Here is a 25,024-nt window from a genome sequence, read left to right as displayed (position 1 = left end):
CTCATTCGCTCGCTGGAGACATGCAGCCACGGAACGCTTACCTTTATTACCTTGATCACTTCTCTCCTCTTACTTCTCTGGGAGGTCATTACTTTCAATTTGCCTCACGCTGGCAGTCAAAATAATGTTGGGATCATTCAGAATTATTGCACAAATTTACTGTAGGGCTTTGCTTTTTGTGAGTCATTTCTTTACAAAAACTCCAAACCGTACAAAAAACCAAAGCAATTTTTTCCCATAAGAAATTATGTAAATCAAAGCAATGTGTTCCAGACATCCAATAATATGAACACAAACACAAACACATTTTATTTTATTTTATTTTATTTTATTTTATTTTAGTTTAGTTTATTAAATTCAATTGTATTTAATTGTATTTAATTGTATAACATTTTATTTAATTGTATTTAATTTTATAACATTTTATTTAATTGTATTTATTGTAATTTTATTTTATTTTATTTTAATAAATATTATTGTATTATTGTTTTATGTGCAGAAAACAACGTGAAGTACACTGTAACAAAAGGACCACTTTACGGTAAACAACAGGCAAACGAGCCACCATGATTTTACGACACAAATAACGGCGGTACAGTTTTTCCATTTACAGTAAAAACGACGACCCTACATTTTACGTCCAAAAAAAAAAGCTGGCAGCTCAGTCACCTCAATTTTTTAAGTTTTTCCATTTACAGTAATACACTGTAAAAAAAACAAATGTTCCCGATAAAAAAAAACATTGGTACCGTTTTTCCATGTACAGTAACACACTGTAAAAAAAAATAAAAATAAAAAATAAATAATATATATATATATATATATATATATATATATATATATATATATATATATATATATATATATATATATATATATATATATATATATACACATACACAGTATATATATACTTATTTTAAGGTATTTTTGGGTTCACTGAGGTTAGCTAATTTTACTTGTTTTGGAAAGTCTTGACAAGCCGAATTTTCTTGTTCTATTGGCAGATAATTTTGCTTAGTTCAAGAAAAATACCCCTCATTTTTGTATTTTTTTTTCTTGTTTTTGAACACTGACTTTTTGCAGTGTATATATATTTATATATATATGTTTAAAAGAAATACTTGAATTTCAGTGAATTCTAGCTATAAATACACTCCTCTCCCCTTAACCCCGCCCCCCGACCCGCCCTGCCCACCCACCCCCATACTTGCCAACCCTCCCGGATTTTCCGGGAGACTCCCGAAATTCAGCGCCTCTCCCGAAACCCGCCCGGGACAAATTTTCTCCCGAAAATCAGGCGGAGCTGGAGGCCACGCCCCCTACAGCTTCATGCGGACCTGAGTGAGCCAGTTTTTATGTCCGCTTTCCCACAATATAAACAGCGTGCCTGCCCAATCACGTTATAACTGTAGAATGATCGAGGGCGATTTCTTGGTTTCTTATGTGGGTTTATTGTTCGGCAGTTTCATGAACGTCCTCCCAGCGCGATAACAACACGCAACAACAGCAGTCACGTTTTCGTCTACCGTAAAGCAGTTCATCTGCCATAAACAGCAATGTTGTGACACTCTTAAACAGGACAATACTGCCATCCACTGTACATGCATATGTGACAATAACATCTAGGGCTTTTAGAGAGTGCAGTGCACAACTGCGCACACAACAAGGAGACGAAGCAGAAGAACGAGGAAGATACAGCCGTGGCGACGCCGACGACGAGTAAGATGAAGAAATACTCTTGTAAGTTCCAAGCCGCAGCTGCGATTGGACCTGGATAGCCTCTGGGAAGAAGTAGTGGACTACCAAGTGTTTGGCAGTGAAGATCTTCCTCAGGAAGCAAGGATTGACTGGTTTTGGGCCATGCTAGGGAGAGATGGAAGATTCCAGACTCTAGTGCATTTGATGAAAGCACTTTTGTGCGTGCCACACAGCAATGCATCATCAGAGAGGGTGTTCAGCATGGTTAGAAAAATAGTGACAGAGAATAGAACAAGGATGGACAATTCAACCCTTAACTCAACAATGAGTAGATGAGTGCTATGTGTGTGTATATGTGTAAATAAATGAACACTGAAATTCAAGTATTTATTTTATTTATATATATATATATATATATATATATATATATATATATATATATATATATATATATATATATATAAACTGGCAACTAAGTCGCCAGAATTTTACCATAAAAATAGCTGTAGTACAGTTTTTCCATTTACTGAAAAATTATGATATTACTGTAGATTTTACGGTATATAAAAAAAACAACTGGCAATTCAGTCGCCAGAATTTTACTATAAAAATAATTGTAGTACAGTTTTTCCATTTACAGTAAAACACTGAAAAATTATGACATTACTGTAGATTTTACGGTATATTAAAAAAAAATTGGCAGCTTAGTCAGCCGAATTTTACAGTAACAATAACAGTGGTAATGTTTTTTCCTTTACACTAGTAACTGTAAAAAAATTATATATAGTAAAATTTTAGCGACTGAGCTTCCAGTTTTTTTAATTGTTTTTATTGCTAGAATTCACTTAAAGTCAAGTATTTCATATATATATATATATATATATATATATATATATATATATATATATATATATATATATATATATATATGTATGAAATACTTGAGTATTTCATATATATATATGTATATGAAATACTTGAGTATTTATATATATATATATATATATATATATATATATATATATATATATATATATATATATATATATACACCTGTATATATATATGAAATACTTGACTTGGTGAATTCTAGCTGTAAATATACTCCTCCCCTCTTAACCACGCCACCAACCACGCCCCCACCCCCAACCACGCCCCCCCCCCGACCACGCCCCCCTCCCTACCCCCCACCTCCCGAAATCGGAGGTCTCAAGGTTGGCAAGTATGCCCACCCCCACCCCCCAATCTCCCGAATTGGGAGGCCTCAAGGTTGGCAAGTATGACTATTTCATCTTTGTCTTTTCCCATCTTTCCTCCCCCTCTTGAATGCAACACGCCTCATTCCGTGCCGTCGTATTATTACACTGCGCCCCGCTGCTTGGCTCCGAGGGCCTCCTCCAAACACGTTCCCGAGAGGCGTCAGCACCAGCTAGTAAGCGTCGTCACGTCAGCTTGTCGCCACGACGGCGCGCGTTGCTCGTTAACACGTTTAACGAGCTCCCGAGCAATGTCACGCCGCAGGGTGGGGGGGTGTAGCGGTACGCGTGTTTCATGGAAACATTCGGAGTTTTCTCATTTAGCGAGGGACGGGACGCGGGACTGCCCTTTGGCGAGCCGCTAGCAAGTGTCATGGCTAGCTAAAGTGCTTTCTGTCGTTAAAGTGGGCTGTTGGAAAACATTTAGCCTCCCTGGTAAAAATATATAAATGGTAAAAATATATATATATATATTTTGTTTTTAAATTGTATTTACATTTTTTTATTTCATTTTTTTTTAATATATATATATATATATATATTTTTGTTTTCTTTTTAAAAATATATATATATTTTTTTTTTTTATTATTATTATTTATTTATTTATTTATTTATTTATTTATTTATTTATTTTTGTCCTGTCCAGCTTCTCAGGCAAATCATATAGTTGATGTAGATGCTCATATCGGCTGTTCAGATTGACTTTACAAAGAGAAGTGTAGGATACTTCTCTTGTTGCCTTATTTGTATTTGACTTTATTAAATGTATTTATTTTATCATTTGCTGCAGCCGGGCCGGAGCAGGAGGGGATAGAAAGAGGTAAAAAAAAAAAGAAGGAAGACAGAGGGGTAAATTGTGGGGACAAGAGGGGGATTAGACAGAGAGACAAAAACAACAACAGCAAACACAACAATAACAACAACAATAATAGAGCAACATCAGCACATACGATATGAACAAATATGATGGTAAAAGTGATAGTGGCGGGGTATAGCTCGGTTGGTAGAGTGGCCGTTAGGAATGATGTTCGAAACCGGTCCTCCCGGTTGTTCGATAAGAAAAGAACCGATTCCAAGGACTCGAATCCCTTTTTGAGAACCGGTTCCCGTTATCGAAGCCACTATAGTAAAGAAAAAGAGTTGGTTCTTTATTCGAATCCCTGGGAACGGATTCCTGTGGGACGGCAATGTTATGCCCATTTGATTGTAGACTCTTACTGACACCTTGTGGCGATATGAAAATACTACGCGTCATTGGTTTGGGCACTTCCGGTTTGGCGACGTCAGTTCAGTTCGTGATACAATTGAGAAGTAGACAAGTTGTGTTAGCTCTTACAAGCCTTGGAAAAGATTAGTCTGTAAGTAAACTGTTTAACTTGTTTATGTAACGCAATATTAAGGTGGAAAGTGGTTACATTTGATACTAAGATGTTTATTGAAAAACGATTTTGTGCACTGTTTCTATGGATGTTTTGAGGACTTAAAATGGCTGCTTTGGAAGAAGAATTGTTGATTGATGCCTGTGGTGTTCTTAGTGTCATAGTGTGTGTAGTTAGTATGTTCCAATAGCAGCAGAAGTGCACTTTTTGGAGAGCTGTATTATTTTCAGTTTTGTGCCCAAGGGACTGGTTTTATTTAACACTATATTATTATTTATACACCTATAGGTTGTTTTTGTGTTACTGTATATATTTGTTTTTCTGAAAAATCCCACTTAATATACTTTGGGTAACAACAGTCAATATTCATTTATTTTTATTTTTTTAGGGGGGTAACCGTCAATATTTATTTATTTATTTTATTTCATTTTTTTCTTATAAAATAAAAGTGAGCTTTTGTTAAACCAAATATTGTGTTTTTTTCCATATACAACAACCTATCTGGACTCGATAAGAGAATCCATAAGGAATCGGTTCGATAAGAGGATTCGATAATGGGCTCCAACTTGATAATTTCTTATCAAACATCATCCCTACTGGCCGTGCCCGCAACTTGAGGGTTCCAGGTTCGATCCCCACCTCCGTCATCCCAGTCACTGCCGTTGTGTCCTTGGGCAAAACACTTTAGTGCCACCCACACTGGTTTAAATGTAACTTAGATATTGGGTTTCACTATGTAAAGCGCTTTGAGTCACTAGAGAAAAGCGCTATATAAATATAATTTACTTACTACTTACTATAGCAAAGAAGCAGTTAGCGAAATAAATAATAATACAGAAATGACAATGAGCATTACCAATAATTTACTTCTATTATCAACATTACAGTTGTTCAAAATAAAAATTTAATTAATCGCGATTCTTATTTGTAACCATTCTTAAACCATTCAAAAAAATTGCTTTTTTTATTTTATTAATTTTTTATCTGTCCTGTCCAACCAATCAGGTATGTCATATTGCATATATTTGTTGATCACATATTTACCCTATAAAAGAGAAATGTTGGATATATTCTTATTTCAATCATTCAATCAATCAATTGATTGATTGATTGATTCTTATTTGTATTTGACTTTAATAACAGTTTGGGTATAATTTTATTTTTTTAAATTACCGTTTTCTTTTAAGTAAAATAGAATAGTATCAGAGCTGTTTATCTAGTTCACCAGTGCACAAAGCAAGGTCCATAAAGACATGGATGACAGAGTCTGGTGTGGATGAACTTGACTGGCCTGCACAGAGTCCTGACCTGAATCATATAACGGGCACCTACTGTCATTAAAAAAAAAAGTATCGATTTTGAATCGAGAATTGTTTTGAATCGAGAATGTTTTCTGAATCGAATCGTTACCTCCCCTAAGAATCGAATTGAATCGGAATCGGGACGTGCCCAAAGATTTACAGCCATAATAAACAGACACTGTAACTGCTAGTAGGGGTGTCAAAAAAAAAAATTCGGGATGGCGCAACCAAACTTGATACCATTACCTGACTGGCTCTTAGCATGTCCCTCCCACTGATCACTAATCACTTCCTGTTTTGCTTAGTTACCAGACTTCGACTGTTTTTGTTCATGCGACCAACCTTGCTCCGCAATTCCCGGTTTCTTCCAACCAAAAAAATTTACATATACCGAACGCTTTGTATTGATAGCACTATATTGCCAAAAGTATTAGGCCACCCATCCAAATGATGAGAATCAGGTGTCCTAATCACTTGGCCCGGCCACTGGTGTATAAAATCCAGCACTTAGGCATGGAGACTGTTTCTACAAACATTTGTGAAAGAATGGGCCGCTTTCAGTGATTTCCAGCGTGGAACTGTCATAGGATGCCACCTGTGCAACAAAACCAGTCGTGACATGTCCTCGCTCCTAAGTCAACTGTCGGCTTTATTATTAGAAAATGGAAGAGTTTGGTGGAGGAGGAATTATGATGCGGGGTTGTTTTTCCAGTAGTTAGTTCCAGTGAAAGGAACTTTGAATGCTTCAGGATACCAAAACATTTTGGACAATTCCATGCTCCCAACCTTGTGGGAACAGTTTGGAGCGGGCCCCTTCCTCTTCCAACATGACAGTGCACCAGTGCACAAAGCAAGGTCCATAAAGACATGGATGACAGAGTCTGGTGTGGATGAACTTGACTGGCCTGCACAGAGTCCTGACCTGAGCCCGATAGAACACCTTTGGGGTGAATTAGAACGGAGACTGAGAGCCAGGTCTTCTCGACCGACATCGGTGTGTGACCTCACCAATGCGCTTTGGGAAGAATGGTGGAAAATTCCTATAAACACACTCCGCAACCTTGTGGACAGCCTTCCCAGAAGAGTTGAAGCTGTAATAGCAGCGAAAGGTGGACTGACATCATATTGAACCCTATGGGTTAGGAATGAGATGGCACTTTCAAATACTTTTGGCAATATATGAAAATAACATAGGATTTTATTATCGTTTAGATTAAATTTAATGATGAACTTATGCTGTTTTATTATCCTTTTTTTGTGTCCATAAAAAAACAGACCAAATAAAGTTGTTGTTTTTCTTTTAGCTTACATTAATGTATTGGGTTTTTTTCTCTCTTTTTAAAAAATATATATTTACATTAATGTTGTGGATTCTTTGTCATTTTTTCTCAATTATTAATTGTTTAAAAAAAATTGCAGAATCCAAAACATTTATGTTTGGAATTTTTTGTCTTCTTGTTGTTGTTTTATTAATTATTGAAATTAATGTTTTGAATTTTTTGGGTAAATGTATTAATTATTTACATAAATGTTTAGAATTTTTTGTGTACATTTTTCTTATTTACATAAATGTTTTGGATTTTTTTGTGTCAATCCTTTCTTTATTAGTTATATTATTGGTTTTGGATTTTTGTGTAATTTGTTTCTTAATTACATTAAACGTTTTGGAATCTTTTGTAAAACAAAAAATGATATTGAAATTAATGTTTTGTTTTATCGGCCAATAAAAAAAACTAGCTTTGGACACCCCCCACCCCTGTGTGGTTGCTTCACTGTTGTTGGCGTCACGTGTGCACCGTCCTGTATCAAATAGTGATATCATCGCCATCTTTTTCTTTTTTGCACTCATTCGTACCCCCCACTGTGAGTTTGTCCTGTATTTGTCTTCTCATCCAGATGCTCCCACCACTACCCCTACACCCACCACAGCCACCACCACCACCTCCATCACCACCTCCTCCTCCTCCTCCCACCACCCTGCAGCCAGCCAAGGTACAGTATCATATATATTTCGGTCGCCTGCGCAGCGATACTCGAAACGCGCGCGGGCACAAACGTCTCGAACGAAATTTTGTTGTAATTGCATCAAGTTTGAGGAACAACCTTACCGCGAGGATGCTAACTCGAGCTTTTGGGCAAAACAGTGGGAATTTAACCGAAAAAAAAGTTCAAATTAAAGGACAAACATGTTCTTTGGCTTCATCGAGGAAGCAGCCTCAACCCCTGTTATTACTATATGTAGAGATGTCCGATAATATCGGACTGACGATATTATCGGCCGATAAATGCTTTAAAATGTGATATCGGAAATTATCGGTATTGGTATCAAAAGGTAAAATGTATGACTTTTTAAAACGCCGCTGTACGGAGCGGTACACGGACGTAGGGAGAAGTACAGAGCGCCAATAAACCTTAAAGGCACTGCCTTCGCGTGCCGGTCCATTCACATAATATCTACGGCTACTTGGTCAAAGCCATACAGGTCACACTGAGGGTGGCCGTATAAACAACTTTAACACTGTTACAAATATGCGCCACACTGTGAACCCACACCGAACAAGAATGACCAACACATTTCGGGAGAACATCCGCACCGTAACACAACATAAACACAACAGGACAAATACCCAGAACCCCTTGCAGCACTAACACTTCCGGGACGCTACAATATACACCCCCCCCCCGCTACCCCTAACCCCGCCCACCTCAACCTCCTCATGCTCAGGGAGAGCCTGTCCCAAATTCCAAGCTGCTGTTTTGAGGCATGTTAAAAAAAAAAAGAATGCACTTTGTGACTTCAATAATAAATATGGCAGTGCCATGTTGCCATTTTTTTTCCATAACTTGAGTTGATTTATTTTTGGAAAACCTTGTTGGATTGTTTAATGCATCCAGCGGAACATCACAATGAAATTAGGCATAATAATGTGTTAATTCCACAACTGTATATATCGGTATCGGTTGATATTGGAATCGGTAATTAAGAGTTGGACAATATCGGATATCGGCAAAAAAGCCATTATCGGACATCTCTAACTGTATGTCTACATCAATGCACTCAAATGCATCATTTTTAATAGTTTTGTCAGTAGTTTTTGTGTCATCTAATAATCTCACTCCAACCAAAGGTTGCCCCGATACCAATAATTTGGTACCGGTACCAAAATGTATATCGATACTTTTCCAAATAAAGGGAACTACGGAAAATTGTCAATTTGGGCTTTCTGCCTGCTCAGTGGCCTTGTGGTTCGAGTGTCCGCCCTGAGATCGGTAGGAGTTTTGGGCGCAGTTGGGTGTTCCAACAGGACAATGACCCCCAAGCACACGTCAAAAGTGGTAAAGGAATGGCTAAATCAGGCGGGAATGAAGGTTTTAGAATGGCCTTCCCAAAGTCCTGACTTAAACGTGTGGACAATGCTGAAGAAACAAGTTCATTTTGGAGTCAATCAATCAATCAATCAGTGTTTATTTATATAGCCCTAAATCACAGGTGTCTCAAAGGGCTGCACAAGCCACGACGACATCCTCGGTTCAGGGCCCACAAAAGGGCAAGGAAAAACTCACAACCCAGTGGGATGTCAATGTGAATGACTATGAGAAACCTTGGAGAGGACCGCAGATGTGAGTGACCCCCCCCCCCCCCCCCCCCCCCCCCCCAACCCCCCACTCTAATCATGCATAATCATGTACATAGTGTGTATGTATATATATATATATATATATATATATATATATATATATATATATATATATATACATGTATATATGTATATATATATATGTATATGCATATATATGTATATATATGCATATATATGTATATATATGCATACATATATATATATATATGCATATATATATGCATATGTATATATATGTGTATATGTATATATGTATACGTATGTATATATGTATATATATATTTTTATATATATATATGTAATATATATCTCTGTGTGTGTGTGTGTGTGTGTGTGTGTGTGTGTGTGTGTGTGTGTGTGTGTGTGTGTGTGTGTGTGTGTGTGTACATATATATATATATATATATATATATATATATATATATATATATATATATATATATATATATATATATATATACATGTGTGTGTGTACAGTACAGGCCAAAAGTTTGGACTCACCTTCTCATTCAATGTGTTTTCTTTATTTTCATGACTATTTACATTGTAGATTGTCACTGAAGGCATCAAAACTATGAATGATGAACTATACATGTGGAGTTATGTACTTAACAAAAAAAAAAGGTGAAATAACTGAAAAACATGTTTTATATTCTAGTTTCTTCAAAATAGCCACCCTTTGCTCTGATTACTGCTTTGCACACTTTTGGCATTCTCTCGATGAGCTTCAAGCACACCGGTGAAGTGAAAACCGTTCCTGGTGACCACCTTTTGAAGCTCATCGAGAGAATGCCAAGAGTGTGCAAAGAGTGCAGTAAATGAGTGTTTCCCCCGTTTAGTACACGCAAAATCCTCATTTACACAAGGCGGTCTGCACACGCAGTCTTAGTCATTCGCACGCAACACGCCCACTAATAGTACGTGCTATTTTACACGCTGTTTAGCGTGGTGGTGTTTGGATCTGACAAGTAGCCAATAGAGACATCGCTTCAAATGTTCCCTGGCCGTGCAAGAAAAGGCCCCCGAGTGCTGAGATGTTGTTGGGCTGATGAAATTGGAAAGTGAATAATGTCTCTGTCTGCTTTACTTTGATAGCTCAGCATATTCGGGCGGGAATTGATGGCGAAGCATTACTCAAAACGCCCGAAAAATGCAAGCGTGTTGCGACGCAGGAATCCGTCTAAATCAAACCTAATCAATAGCCAAATCAGCCGCCTCTTGTTTACGTCTTCATAAAAAAAACGAGGCAGTTTAACCTTCACATATTTGACCATTTGTGTGCACTGTTTGGTAATATTCCTCCACTATTCCGTGGCTTTATTATTCCCCGGCAGGCCCATTAGGCACGAGTGCAATCATTTGCGAATCTCGCAGCGCACGAGTTCCGTCGTACGAGTGACCAAAAAAAAAAAAAGTCCTCGTCAAGGCCGCACGCAGGTGCAATCAAGGCGCTCCTCGTTCGCTCGTAGCCATGGCTTTTAATCCAATCAGATGGCATAATCAAGCACAATGGCCGTGATTCCCGCCAGCCTCGTGAGATTTGCTCCAATCCAGCGAGCTGTCAGAGAGGCTTTGATTGCAGCGCCAGCGCGGGCTGATTCCCACAGTTCACGGAATTGGCTCGTCAACCTCCCATTTGTTTGGGTTCAGAAGTATTTTTCCGGGATCTTCTGTGGTCCATCATAAAACCTTCAGACCATACAGGCGTGTTTTGAAGTAGCATTTTAACATTCGTCAAACGTTAAAAAAATACTTAAAGGCCTTTAAAAGGATTTTCTTATTTAAACGGGGATAGCAGGTCCATTCTATGTGTCATACTTCATCATTTCGCGATATTGCCATATTTTTGCTGAAAGGATTTGGTAGAGAACATCGATGATAAAGTTCGCAACTTTTGGTCACTGATAAAAAAGCCTTGCCTGTAGCGGAAGTAGCAGACGAGTAGCGTGACGTCACAGGTTGTGGAGCTCCTCACATCCAAACATTGTTTACAATCATGGCCACCAGCAGCGAGAGCCATTCGGACCGAGAAAGCGACGATTTCCCCATTAATTTGAGCGAGGATGAAAGATTTGTGGATGAGGAAAGTGAGAGTGAAGGACTAGAGGGCAGTGGGAGCGATTCAGACAGGGTGGGACCTGATATTCAGCTGGGAATGACTAAAACAGTAAATAAACACAAGACATATATATACTCTATTAGCCACAACACAACCAGGCTTATATTTAATATGCCACAAATTAATCCCGCATAACAAACACCATCCATATAACCCGCCAATACAACTCAAGCACCTGCACAACACACTCAATCCCACAGCCCAAAGTACCGTTCACCTCCCCAAAGTTCATACAGCACATATATTTCCCCAACGTCCCCAAAGTTACGTACGTGACATGCACATAGCGGCACGCACGTACGGGCAAGCGATCAAATGTTTGGAAGCCGCAGCTGCATGCGTACTCACGGTACCGCATCTGCGCATCCAACTCAAAGTCCTCCTGGTAAGAGTCTCTGTTGTCCCAGTTCTCCACAGGCCAATGGTAAAGCTTGACTGTCATCTTTCGGGAATGTAAACAATGAAACACCGGCTGTGTTATCCGGCACAACAGTCAGAGAGTGCATTCTACGGCGGGGGTGCGTTATCCTGCACAACACCTGCCGCAATACACCGCTTCCCACCTACAGCTTTCTTCTTTGCTGTCTCCATTGTTCATTGAACAAATTGCAAAAGATTCACCAGCACAGATGTCCAGAATACTGTGGAATTTTGCGATGAAAACCGACGACTTAATAGCTGGCCACCATGCTGTCCCAAAATGTCCTCTACAATCTGTGACGTCACGTGCCGGCGTCATCATACCGAGACGTTTTCAGCAGGATATTTCGCGCGAAATTTAAAATTGCACTTTAGTAAGCTAACCATGTGTTGCAATGTTAAGATTTCATCATTGACTGCGTGGTCGGTAGTAGTGGCTTTCAGTAGGCCTTTAAATAGCGTGAAAACCAGGGGACCGTGCTTTATCAGTATCGTGCAGTATAATGCTTTAAGACCCGCTTTGAAAAGTTGTGCGCTGCAAAACGTGCTTATTGTAGCCTTTAATCCTGACTTTTGATAAGAAATAACAATAATCCGCATAAGTTTTTCTATTCATTTTTCTTTTGTAGGTTAAAGTGTTTTGAATATTGTGTATACTGATCAATTTGAACTTAAAAATTAATTATTGAGTTTATTTAATTCTATTTTTACGTATCAAACGGTTCATGTCAGTCAAAAAATTAGAATTTTTTTTGTAGGCAAATTGATGCACTCATAATCTTTACTGTTACAGACTCAAAAATGATATTCATAGAGTTATTATTTGTTGTAAGTGGATATATTGTTATTTCCTCTTTGTCTTTAAGTAGTCTTTATTGTTAATAAGGATACCATTTTATGCAGAGGTGCACTTATAACAATTCTACTGACAAATGAAACTATTCATTAGGGGTGCACAAAACAAATCAATTAATTTCCAAATCCTGATAGTTATTCATCCTGATTCTAACTTAATTCATAGTGTTAAAAAATCGACACAAAAAAAATATGTATGTGTGTGTGTGCGTGTGTGTGTGTGTGTGTGTGTGTGTGTGTGTGTGTGTGTGCGTGCGTGTGTGTGTGTGTGTGTGTGTGTGTGTGTGTGTGTGTGTACGTGTATATATGTATATATATATATATATATATATATATATATATATATATATGTGTATGTATATGTATGTGTATATATATATATATATATATATATATATATATATGTCTGTATATGTATATGTATATATATATATGTATGTGTATATTATATATATATATATATATATATATATATATATATATATATATATATATATATATATATATATATATATATATATATATATATATATATATATATGTATATATATATATACACCAGCTAATGGGGGTCCTTTTAACAACACTCAGTAAAGGTTTGGGAACTGAGGAGACACATTTTTGAAGCTTCTCAGGTGGAATTCTTTCCCATTCTTGCTTGATGTACAGCTTAAGTTGTTCAACAGTCCGGGGGTCTCCGTTGTGGTATTTTAGGCTTCATAATGCGCCACACATTTTCAATGGGAGACAGGTCTGGACTACAGGCAGGCCAGTCTAGTACCTGCACTCTTTTACTATGAAGCCACGTTGATGAAACACGTGGCTTGGCATTGTCCTGCTGAAATAAGCAGGGGCGTCCATGTTAACGTTGCTTGGATGGCAACATATGTTGCTCCATAACCTGTACGTACCTTTCAGCATTAATGGCGGCTTCACAGATGTGTAAGTTACCCATGTCTTGGGCACTAATACACCACCATACCATCACACATGCTGGCTTTTCAACTTTGCGCCTATAACAATCCGGATGGTTCTTTTCCTCTTTGGTCCGGAGGACACGACGTCCACAGTTTCCAAAAACAATTTGAAATGTGGACTCGTCAGACCACAGAACACTTTTCCACTTTGTATCAGTCCATCTTAGATGAGCTCAGGCCCAGCGAAGATGACGGCGTTTCTGGGTGTTGTTGATAAACGGTTTTCGCCTTGCATAGGAGAGTTTTAACGTGCACTTACAGATGTAGCGACCAACTGTAGTTACTGACAGTGGGTTTCTGAAGTGTTCCTGAGCCCATGTGGTGATATCCTTTACACACTGATGTCGCTTGTTGATGCAGTACAGCCTGAGGGATCGAAGTTCACGGGCTTAGCTGCTTACGTGCAGTGATTTCTCCAGATTCTCTGAACCCTTTGATGATATTACGGAGCGTAGATGGTGAAATCCCTAAATTCCTTGCAATAGCTGGTTGAGAAAGGTTTTTCTTAAACTGTTCAACAATTTGTTCACGCATTTGTTGACAAAGTGGTGACCCTCGCCCCATCCTTGTTTGTGAATGACTGAGCATTTCATGGAATCTACTTTTATACCCAATCATGGCACCCACCTGTTCCCAATTTGCCTGTTCACCTGTGGGATGTTCCAAATAAGTGTTTGATGAGCATTCCTCAACTTTATCAGTATTTATTGCCACCTTTCCCAACTTCTTTGTCACGTGTTGCTGGCATCAAATTCTAAAGTTAATGATTATTTGCAACAACAAAAAATGTCTATGAGTTTGAACATCAAATATGTTGTCTTTGTAGCATATTCAACTGAATATGGCTTGAAAATGATTTGCAAATCATTGTATTCCGTTTATATTTACATCTAACACAATTTCCCAACTCATATGGAAACAGGATTTGTACTTGAATTACAGCACAATCCGCGTAAAGCTTATACAACTCGACTATGACGGCTGGTCCCGCGTGTGGGAAAAGTGTGTGAGGAAGAAAGTAAAATAAAGGGGAATGAACAATCTGTGCAGGCACTAAAAGTGTCCCTCATGAGGAGGACTCAAGATGCGCACCTGATAAAAAAGGAACCTCCCGTCTGCGAGCGCCAAACCCATTTACGCTTTCTGCCAGATGTCCTTCCTCTCCTCTCCTCTACCACTACTACTACTATTACTATTACTACTACTACTGTGGGCATTGTGTTATTATTATGAGTGTGTGTATATACGGACTGGCTCATATGGCCATAATACACTCTCGCCAGTTGATTTCATTTAGCCACGGTGGGCTTCACAGATCGGAGACTGCCAAATGAATCTATCAGAGTGCTATGGAGTTGTTGTTTTTTTTCATCACTTTCCCATTAGACGGACAGAATGGAGCACTTTAAAAATCTATAGCGCTCCAACACTCGGCCCCCTAAGTGCACGAGTGCCAGGGGCTAAAAACATTGGGAAATGTCAGAAATATTATTTTTCATCTTTTATAGCCGAGGCCAGAGATGGCGCAATTAGGACATGACAGTGATTTCCATTTGCACCTTCCAGGACCTGACATCTGTGCTTACACGGCTCCAATATCCTCTTGGCTCTCTCCCGCTGTCATTTGTGTCAGCGCGGAGACACGTTTGCCCGCCTGAGACGCCGCGGGGACAGCAGTTGATTATACGGCAGGAAAAGTCCCACGCAACTTTTTTTATTCCGGGGAACATGCCTCGGGAACAGAAACATACGTGACGTCACGCCTGCACACTGCAAAAAGTCAGTGTTCAAAAACAAGACAAAAAAATACAAAAATGAGGGGTATTTTATTTGAACTAAGCAAAATTATCTGCCAATACATCAAGAAAATTCGGCTTGTCAAGACTTTCCAAAACAAGTAAAATTAGCTAACCTCAATGAACCCAAAAATACCTTAAAATAAGTATATTCTCACTAATAACAAGTGTACGGAGCCCCTAAAGGGACACGGGGGAAATTAATTTTTTAATAATTGTATTTTTTTATTTTTTATTTTTTTAGACATGTATCTCGCACGAGAAACTTTTTATAAAGTTATAAAAATAATAATAATAATAATAATATTTTTTTTAAATAATTCTTTTTTTTTCTTCTTTTTTTTTAGACATGTATCTCGTGCGCACGAGAAACTATCTCCTGTGCAGGAGATAGTTTCTCTTGCGCACAAGATATATGTCTTAAAAAAAAAAATTTTTTAAATGTGAAAAAAAAAAAAATGTCCCTATGTCCCTTTAGGGGCTTCGTACAAGTTGCACCTGCGCACTGCAAAAAGTCAGTGTTCAAAAACAAGGAAAAAAAATAATAATGTTTTATTTTTTTATTTTTTTTAGACATGTATCTCTTGCGCACGAGAAACTTTTTATAAAGTTATAAAAAAAAAAAATAATAATAATAATAATTTTTTTTATAATAATTTTTTTTTTTTAGACATGTATCTCGTGCGCACAAGAAAGTTTCTCCTGCGCAGGAGATAGTTTCTCGTGCACACGAGATACAGTACATGTCTGAAAAAAAAGAATTTTTTCAAAAATGTGAAAAAACATTTTTTCCCCCATGTCCCTTTAGGGACTCCATACAAGTCGCACCTGCACACTGCAAAAAGTCAGTGTTCAAAAACAAGAAAAAAAAATACAAAAATGAGGGGTATTTTATTTGAACTAAGCAAAATTATCCGCCAATAGAAGAAGAAAATTCGGCTTGTCAAGACTTTCCAAAACAAGTAAAATTAGCTAACCTCAATGAACCCAAAAATACCTTAAAATAAGTATATTCTCACTAATAACAAGTGTACAGAGCCCCTAAAGGGACATGGGGGAAATTATTTTTTTTATAATTTTATTTTTTATTTTTTTATTTTTTTAGACATTTATCTCGTCCGCACGAGAAACTTTTTATAAAGTTATAAAAAAAAATAATAATAATAATAATTTTTTAAAATAATGATAATTTTTTTTTTTTTTTTTAGACATGTATCTCGTGCGCACGAGAAACTATCTCGTGCGCACGAGAAACTATCTCCTGTGCAGGAGATAGCTTCTCTTCCGCACGAGATGCATGTCTTAAAAAACAAATAATCTGAAAAAATTTGAAAAATTTGAAAAAAAAAATTGAAAATATTTGAAAAAAAATTTGAAAAAATTTGAAAAATTTCCCCCCATGTCCCGTACAAGTCGCACCTGCACACTGCAAAAAGTCAGTGTTCAAAAACAAGAAGAAAAAAAAATACAAAAATGAGGGGTATTTTATTTGAACTAAGCAAAATTATCTGCCAATAGAACAAGAAAATTCGGCTTGTCAAGACTTTCCAAAACAAGTAAAATTAGCTAACCTCAATGAACCCAAAAATACCTTAAAATAAGTATATTCTCACTAATAACAAGTGTACGGAGCCCCTAAAGGACATGGGGGAAATTATTTTTTTAATAATTGTATTTTTTATTTTTTTATTTTTTTAGACATTTATTTCGTGCGCACGAGATGTCTAAAAAAAATAAATTATTATACATTTTTTTAATTATTATTATTATTTTTGTTATAACTTTATAAAAAAAATAATATTTTTCTATGTCGCCACATAGAAAAAAAAAATAATAATATTTTTTTAAAATAATTATTTTTTATTTTTTATTTTTTTAGGCACGAGATACATGTCTTAAAAAAAAAATTCAAAAATTTGAAAAAAATAAAATCCCCCCATGTCCCTTTAGGGCAGTGGTTCTCAAACTTTTTTTGTCATCCCCCACTTTGGACAAGGGGGAGTTTTCAAGCCCCACCTGCCCCCATCACCCCAACAGAGCGCTAATGCCAAGCTTTAACATTTTCAAATTTATTGAACATCAAGTTGTATACATTCAAACTCAATAACATAAAATAACATTAAGTTCAATAATAAATAAAATAACTGTGCAGCTGTGATATAACTTGCATCAAGTTCAATAATAAATAAAATAACTTCCATCAAGTTCAATAATAAATAAAACAAAAGTGTTATAACTTGCATCAAGTTCAATAATAAATCAAAAAAAGTGTTATAACTTGCATCACGTTCAATAATAAATCAAAAAAAGGGTTATAACTTGCATCACGTTCAATAATAAATCAAAAAAACTGTTATAACTTGCATCAAGTTCAATAATAAATCATAAAAAAATGTATAACTTGCATCACGTTCAATAATAAATCAAAACAAGTGTTATAACTTGCATCAAGTTCAATAATAAATCAAATAACTTGCATCAAGTTCAATAATAAATCAAAAAAAGTTTTATAACTTGCATCAAGTTCAATAATAAAAAAAAAGTGTTATAACTTGCATCAAGTTCAATAATAAATCAAATAAAAGTGTTATAACTTGCATCAAGTTCAATAATAAATCAAATAACTTGCATCAAGTTCAATAATAAATAAAACAAAAGTGTTAGAACTTGCATCAAGTTCAATAATAAATCAACAAAAGTGTTATAACTTGCATCAAGTTCAATAATAAATCAAAAAAAGTGTTATAACTTGCATCAAGTTCAATAATAAATAAAACAAAAGTGTTATAACTTGCACCAAGTTCAATAATAAATCAAAAAAAGTGTTATAACTTGCATCAAGTTCAATAATAAATCAAATAACTTGCATCAAGTTCAATAATAAATACAATAAAAGTGCCACTTTGCAATCTTTGCACAAAAAAAAGGAGGAGCTATGCATTTGGCAAGACAGGGCAAGTGACAGCACTTTCCCCCAGGAGAGCCACCTTGCTTCACTGTGAAACAGCACGGCTGTATGATCAGCTCCCATTTCCTCACACAGTGCAGAGAACAGTCGCGCTTTCAGTGGTCGTGTTTTGATCAAATTTACCGCGCTCACAACATCTGTTAAAACCTCATTGAGTTCGGGGCTGAGCTGCCTTGACGCGAGTGCTTCCCGGTGAATGACACAGTGTGTGCCCGTCAGATTTTTGTTTCTCTGCAGGCGCTGGCTCTGGCTCGACGACCTTTGAGGTGCGAGTCACAAATGTATATATTTGTGTAATTGTGATCCACACATTAGCCTGCTACCCATCCGCGCGAAAGTTTGTTCCGCTTAGCCCCGCCCCCATTAGTTACTGTTGCTATGTCTGTCAAACTTTCGCTTGTACCGAGAAATATAAAGCCTACAGTAAAAATAAGTACCGGTAATTTCCATTTATTTATATAGCGGATTTCACAGACAGAATCACAAAGTGATTTACAGTGTGTATAGAAAATGAAAGCATAGTAAAAAAAATAATCTAAGAATATAATAATTAAAAAAAAAATTTTAAAGTGAGATTTCCTCCCGTTCCTCGCGCCCTGTCATGTCTCTATTCCCCACCAGTGGGGCGCGCCCCACACTTTGAGAAACGCTGCTTTAGGGGCTCTGTACAAGTCACACCTGCACACTGCAAAAAGTCAGTGTTCAAAAACAAAAAAAAACAAAAATACAAAAATGAGGGGTATTTTATTTGAACTAAGCAACATTATCTGCCAATAGAACAAGAAAATTCGGTTTGTCAAGACTTTCCAAAACAAGTCAAATTACCTAACCTCAATGAACCCAAAGATACCTTAAAATAAGTATATTCTCACTAATAACAAGTGTACGGAGCTCCTAAAGGGACATGGGGGAAATTATTTTTTAAATAATTTTATTTTATTTTTATTTATTTTTTTAGACATGTATCTCGTGCGCACGAGAAACTTTTTATAAAGTTATAAAAAAAAAAATAATAATAATAATTGTTTTTATAAAAAAATTTTTTAGACATGTATGTCGTGCGCACACGATATAGTTTCTCGTGCGCACGAGATACATATCTTAAAAAAAAATGTTTTCAAAAATTTGAAAAAAATAAATTTCCCCCATGTCCCTTTAGGGACTCCGTACAAGTCACACCTGCACACTGCAAAAAGTCAGTGTTCAAAAACAAGAAAAAAAGATACAAAAATTAGGGGTATTTTATTTGAACTAAGCAAAATTATCTGCCAATAGAAGAAGAAAATTCGGCTTGTCAAGACGAGAAACTATCTCGTGCACACGAGAAACTATCTCTTGTGCAGGAGATAGCTTCTCTTGTGCACGAGATGCATGTCTTAAAAAAAAAAAAATTTGAAAAAATTTAAAAAAAATGTTTTTCCCCCATGTCCCTTTAGGGGCTCCGAACAAGTCGCACCTGCACACTGCAAAAAGTCAGTGTTCAAAAACAAGAAGAAAAAAAAATACAAAAATTAGGGGTATTTTATTTGAACTAAGCAAAATTATCTGCCAATAGAACAAGAAAATTCGGCTTGTCAAGACTTTCCAAAACAAGTCAAATTAGCTAACCTCAATGAACCCAAAAATACCTTAAAATAAGTATATTCTCACTAATAACAAGTGTACGGAGCCCCTAAAGGGACATGGGGGAAATTAATTTTTTAATAATTGTATTTTTTTTTTTTTTTAGACATTTATTTTGTGCGCACGAGAAACTTTTTATAAAGTTATAAAAAAAATAATAATAATAATAATGTTTTTTAAATAATTATTATTATTTTTTTTGTTTGTTTTTAGACATGTATCTCGTGCGCACGAGATACATGTCTTAAAAAAAAAAAATTTGAAAATTTGAAAAAAATAAAATTCCCCCATGTGCCTTTAGGGGCTCTGTACAAGTTGCACCTGCGCACTGCAAAAAGTCAGTGTTCAAAAACAAGAAAAAAAAATACAAAAATGAGGGGCATTTTATTTGAACTAAGCAAAATTATCTGCCAATATATCAAGAAAATTCGGCTTGTCAAGACTTTCCAAGACAAGTACAATTAGCTAACCTCAATGAACCCAAAAATACCTTAAAATAAGTATATTCTCACTAATAACAAGTGTACGGAGCCCCTAAAGGTACACGGGGGAAATTAATTTTTTAATAATTTTATTTTTTTATTTTTTATTTTTTTAGACATGTATCTCGTGCGCACGAGAAACTTTTTATAAAGTTATAAAAAAAAATGATAATAATAATTATTTTTTTTAATTATTTTTTTAGACATGTATCTCATGCGCACGTGATAGTTTCTCGTGCGCACGAGATACATGTCTTAAAAAAAATGTTTTAAAAAATTTGAAAAAAATACATTTCCCCCATGTCCCTTTAGGGACTCCGTACAAGTCACACCTGCACACTGCAAAAAGTCAGTGTTCAAAAACAAGAAAAATAAATAAATACAAAAATGAGGGGTATTTTATTTGAACTAAGCAACATTATCTGCCAATAGAACAAGAAAATTCGGCTTGTCAAGACTTTCCAAAACAAGTCAAATTAGCTCACCTCAATGAACCCAAAAATACCTTAAAATAAGTATATTCTCACTAATAACAAGTGTACAGAGCCCCTAAAGGGACATGGGGGAAATTAATTTTTTAATAATTGTATTTTTTATTTTTTTAGACATTTATCTCGTGCGCACGAGACACTTTTTATAAAGTTATAAAAATAATAATAATAATAAAAAAATTTTTTTATTATTATTATTATTTATTTATTTTTTTAGACATGTATCTCGTGCGTACGAGAACGTTTCTCCTGTGCAGGAGATAGTTTCTCTTGCGCACGAAATATATATGTCTTAAAAAAAAAATTGAAAAAATTTGAAGAAAAAAAAAATTCCCCCATGTCCCTTTAGGGGCTCCGTACAAGTCACACCTGCACACTGCAAAAAGTCAGTGTTCAAAAACAAGAAGAAAAAAAAATACAAAAATGAGGGGTATTTTATTTGAACTAAGCAAAATTATCTGCCAATAGAAGAAGAAAATTCGGCTTGTCAAGACTTTCCAAAACAAGTAAAATTAGCTAACCTCAATGAACCCAAAAATACCTTAAAATAAGTATATTCTCACTAATAACAAGTGTACGGAGCCCCTAAAGGGACATGGGGGAAATTAATTTTTTAATAATTTTTTTTTTTTTTTTTTTTTTAGACATGTATCTCGTGCGCACAAGAAACTTTTTATAAAGTTATAAAAAAAAAAATAATAATAATAATAATTTTTTTAAATAATAATATATATATATTTTTTTTTAGACATGTATCTCGTGCGCACGAGAAACTTTCTCGTGCTTCATTGATTAATGAAAAAATAAAATAAAAAATACAAAAAAATACAAAAAAATTAAAAAATATATTCATTTTCCACCGTGTGTAATGTTGTATATTTTCAATGGAACATATAAAATGTCGGTGTTGTTTACTTGAGTCATATTGCCATCACAGTGCAGCCTACACTTATCTCTTATGTTTGACTGCCATCTACTGGTCACACTTATCATTACACCATGTACTACATAAAATAGCTTCGAGGTCGGTAAACTCAACCAAACGTATTCCTTACATTAGGCGCACCGGGTTATGAGGCGCACTGTCGAGTTTCGAGAAAAAAAAATGCTTTTAAGTGCGCCTTATAGTCTGGAAAATACGGTAGTTATCAAACACTGGTTAATACCTTTTTTGTACACGTACAGTATGACAGTTCATTTAAGGTTTAGGATCATTTCCAAAAAGGGAAAAGCGGCCTCATCAGGATGCACCCGGCATCCGCCGCCGTCTCTCCCGCGACCTCACCTTTCCCGACCCGCCGCCGCCACAATATGACAAATCATCGCCTTATTTAGCCGCCCGCCGAGCCGACAATGGTGGGCTTAATTGCCGCCGCGTGAAGAAAATAGATTATAAATGTGCGCCCCATGCAAATCAGACAATCTGGAGGCGAGCGAGCGTCGCTTCTAATTGATGGAAGAGCCCCGAACGAGTGCTGATGAACCAATTGGCCACACACCGCAGTCAGGAACTCAACAAATAAATATCTATTGCTTTTGTCAGGGTCTTTCAACTGCATAAACACCATCTGGTGATGTGTGTGTGTGTGTGTGTGTGTGTGTGTGTGTGTGTGTGTGTGTGTGTGTGTGTGTGTGTGTGTGTGTGTGTGTGTGTGTGTTTGTCGGGTGGGGGCAATAATGTGAAGTATTATCCCCTCGACTCTCGGTTCAGGCCCCCCCACAACGCCACCACCTTTTTTGCAACCGGAGCCAGGCAGCTCCGACTGATTTGATCAAGGTGAATTGTGACGTGGCGTCACGTGACATGCGGACACTCCGAGAGCGGCGGGCGTCGATAATGGTAGCATAATGGAAACACTTGTTTGGAGATCAACACATCTTCCCCACGCGGGATTGCAGCGTCTTCTCCGGCTATTGATGTTTTACTGCGGACTCCCGGCACAAGCAGGGCTTCTTGCTCTCTAATCGATATCGGTAAAATACGGCAGCAATGACTAAATCACGCACCCGATATCTCGCCCACTTCTACAGTAAGCATGCGATAAATCCACGTATATGTATTTTTCGGACTATAAGTCGCAGTTTTTTTCATAGTTTGGCCGGGGGTGCGACTTATACTCAGGAGCGACTTATGTGTGAAATGATGAACACATTAGCGTAAAATATCAAATAATATTATTGATGTCATTCACGTAAGAGACTAGACGTATAAGATTTCATGGGATTAAGCGATTAGGAGTGACAGATTGTTTGGTAAACGTATAGCATGTTCTATATGTTATAGTTATTTGAATGACTCTTACCATAATATGTTACGTTAACATACCAGTTGGTTATTTATGCCTCATATAACGTACACTTATTCAGCCTGTTGTTCACTATTCTTTATTTATTTTAAAGGGGAACATTATCACAATTTCAGAATGGTTAAAACCATTAAAAATCAGTTCCCAGTGGCTTATTTTATTTTTCGAAGTTTTTTTTCCAAAATGTTACCCATCACGCAAAATCCCTAAAAAAAAGCTTCAAAGTGCCTGATTTTAACCATCGTTATAAACACCCGTCCATTTTCCTGTGACGTCACATAGTGAAGCCAACACAAACAAACATGGCGCATAGAACAGCAAGCTCTAGCGACATTAGCTCGGATTCAGACTCGGATTTCAACGGCTTAAGCGATTCAACAGATTACGCATGTATTGAAACGGATGGTTGTAGTGTGGAGGCAGGTAGCCAAAACCAAATTGAAGAAGAAACTGAAGCTATTGAGCCATATCGGTTTGAACCGTATGCAAGCGAAACCGAGGAAAACGACACGACAGCCAGCGACACGGGAGAAAGCGAGGACGAATTCGGCGATCGCCTTCTAACCAACGATTGGTATGTGTTTGTTTGGCATTAAAGGAAACTAACAACTATGAACTAGGTTTACAGCATATGAAATACATTTGGCAACAACATGCACTTTGAGAGTGCAGACAGCCCAATTTTCATCAATTAATATATTCTGTAGACATACCCTCATCCGCTCTCTTTTCCTGAAAGCTGATCTGTCCAGTTTTGGAGTTGATGTCAGCAAGCCAGGGAAGCTAGGGTCGATATTCTTCTCTTGATCATCTTCGGTGGCATAAGGGACGGTGTGAGCCAAGACATCCAGGGGGTTTAGCTCGCTCGTCTGCGGGAACAAACTGCCGCCATTGCTTGCCGTGCTACCGAGGTCCTTTGTCCCTGAATTGCTCACACACTCCGGCAGATTCAATGGGGGTCTGGCGGCAGATTTCTTTGACTTTATGGTTGGAAATGCATCTGCTTTGAGTGTCGCAGGATATCCACACATTCTTGCCATCTCTGTCGTAGCATAGCTTTCGTGGGTAAAGTGTGCGGAACAAACGTCCAATTTCTTGCCACTTTGGCATCTTTGGGCCACTGGTGCAACTTGAATCCGTCCCTGTTGGTGTTGTTACACCCTCCGACAACACACCGACGAGGCATGATGTCTCCAAGGTACGGAAAACAGTCGAGAAAACGGAAAATAACAGAGCTGATTTGACTCGGTGTTTGAGAAAATGGCGGATTGCTTCCCGATGTGTCATCGCTCCGAGAGCGAATATTAGAAAGGCGTTTAATTCGCCAAAATTCACCCATTTAGAGTTCGGAAATCGGTTAAAAAAAGATATGGTCTTTTTTCTGCAACATGAAGGTATATATTGACGCTTACATAGGTCTGCTGATAATGTTCCCTTTTAAATTGCCTTTCAAATGTCTATTCTTAAAAACAGACTTCTAAACAATGTTGAAAAATAGTTAACGTAAGTAAACGTTTACGTCTAACTTTGGGAAAAGACCACATTTCAGTGGTCAGATTAGAATCAGAATCAGAATAGTTTTTATTGCCATTGTTTGAGAACGGGTTCACAAACTAGGAATTTTTCTAGCGTTAGAATCCAACGTTAATTAAACGTTGTCAAAAATGTTATTTAAACGTTATGTTTGACTTGCTCAACGTCAGGACCTA

The 25,024-nt window shown here is 36.9% G+C and overlaps 1 protein-coding gene across 4 annotated transcripts in view; it reads left to right on the top strand.

Annotated features, from left to right (window-relative positions):
* The window catches only part of cadm1a (cell adhesion molecule 1a), an 817,394-nt gene that overhangs the window by 750,506 nt on the left and 41,864 nt on the right, over positions 1 to 25,024 (top strand). For 2 of the 4 annotated variants that reach the window (XM_061962824.2, XM_072913764.1), the window contains exon 9: positions 7,534 to 7,629. The exons of the other annotated variants lie outside the window; for them this stretch is intronic. In XM_061962824.2, coding sequence (XP_061818808.2) covers positions 7,534 to 7,629 — 96 coding nt within the window. The remainder of the gene's footprint in view (positions 1 to 7,533; positions 7,630 to 25,024) is intronic. 4 annotated transcript variants of the gene reach the window in all.

This window comes from Nerophis lumbriciformis, linkage group LG09 (genome assembly GCF_033978685.3).
Source record: "Nerophis lumbriciformis linkage group LG09, RoL_Nlum_v2.1, whole genome shotgun sequence".
Lineage (NCBI taxonomy): Eukaryota > Metazoa > Chordata > Actinopteri > Syngnathiformes > Syngnathidae > Nerophis > Nerophis lumbriciformis.
This window is presented reverse-complemented; position numbering and strand designations above follow the sequence as displayed.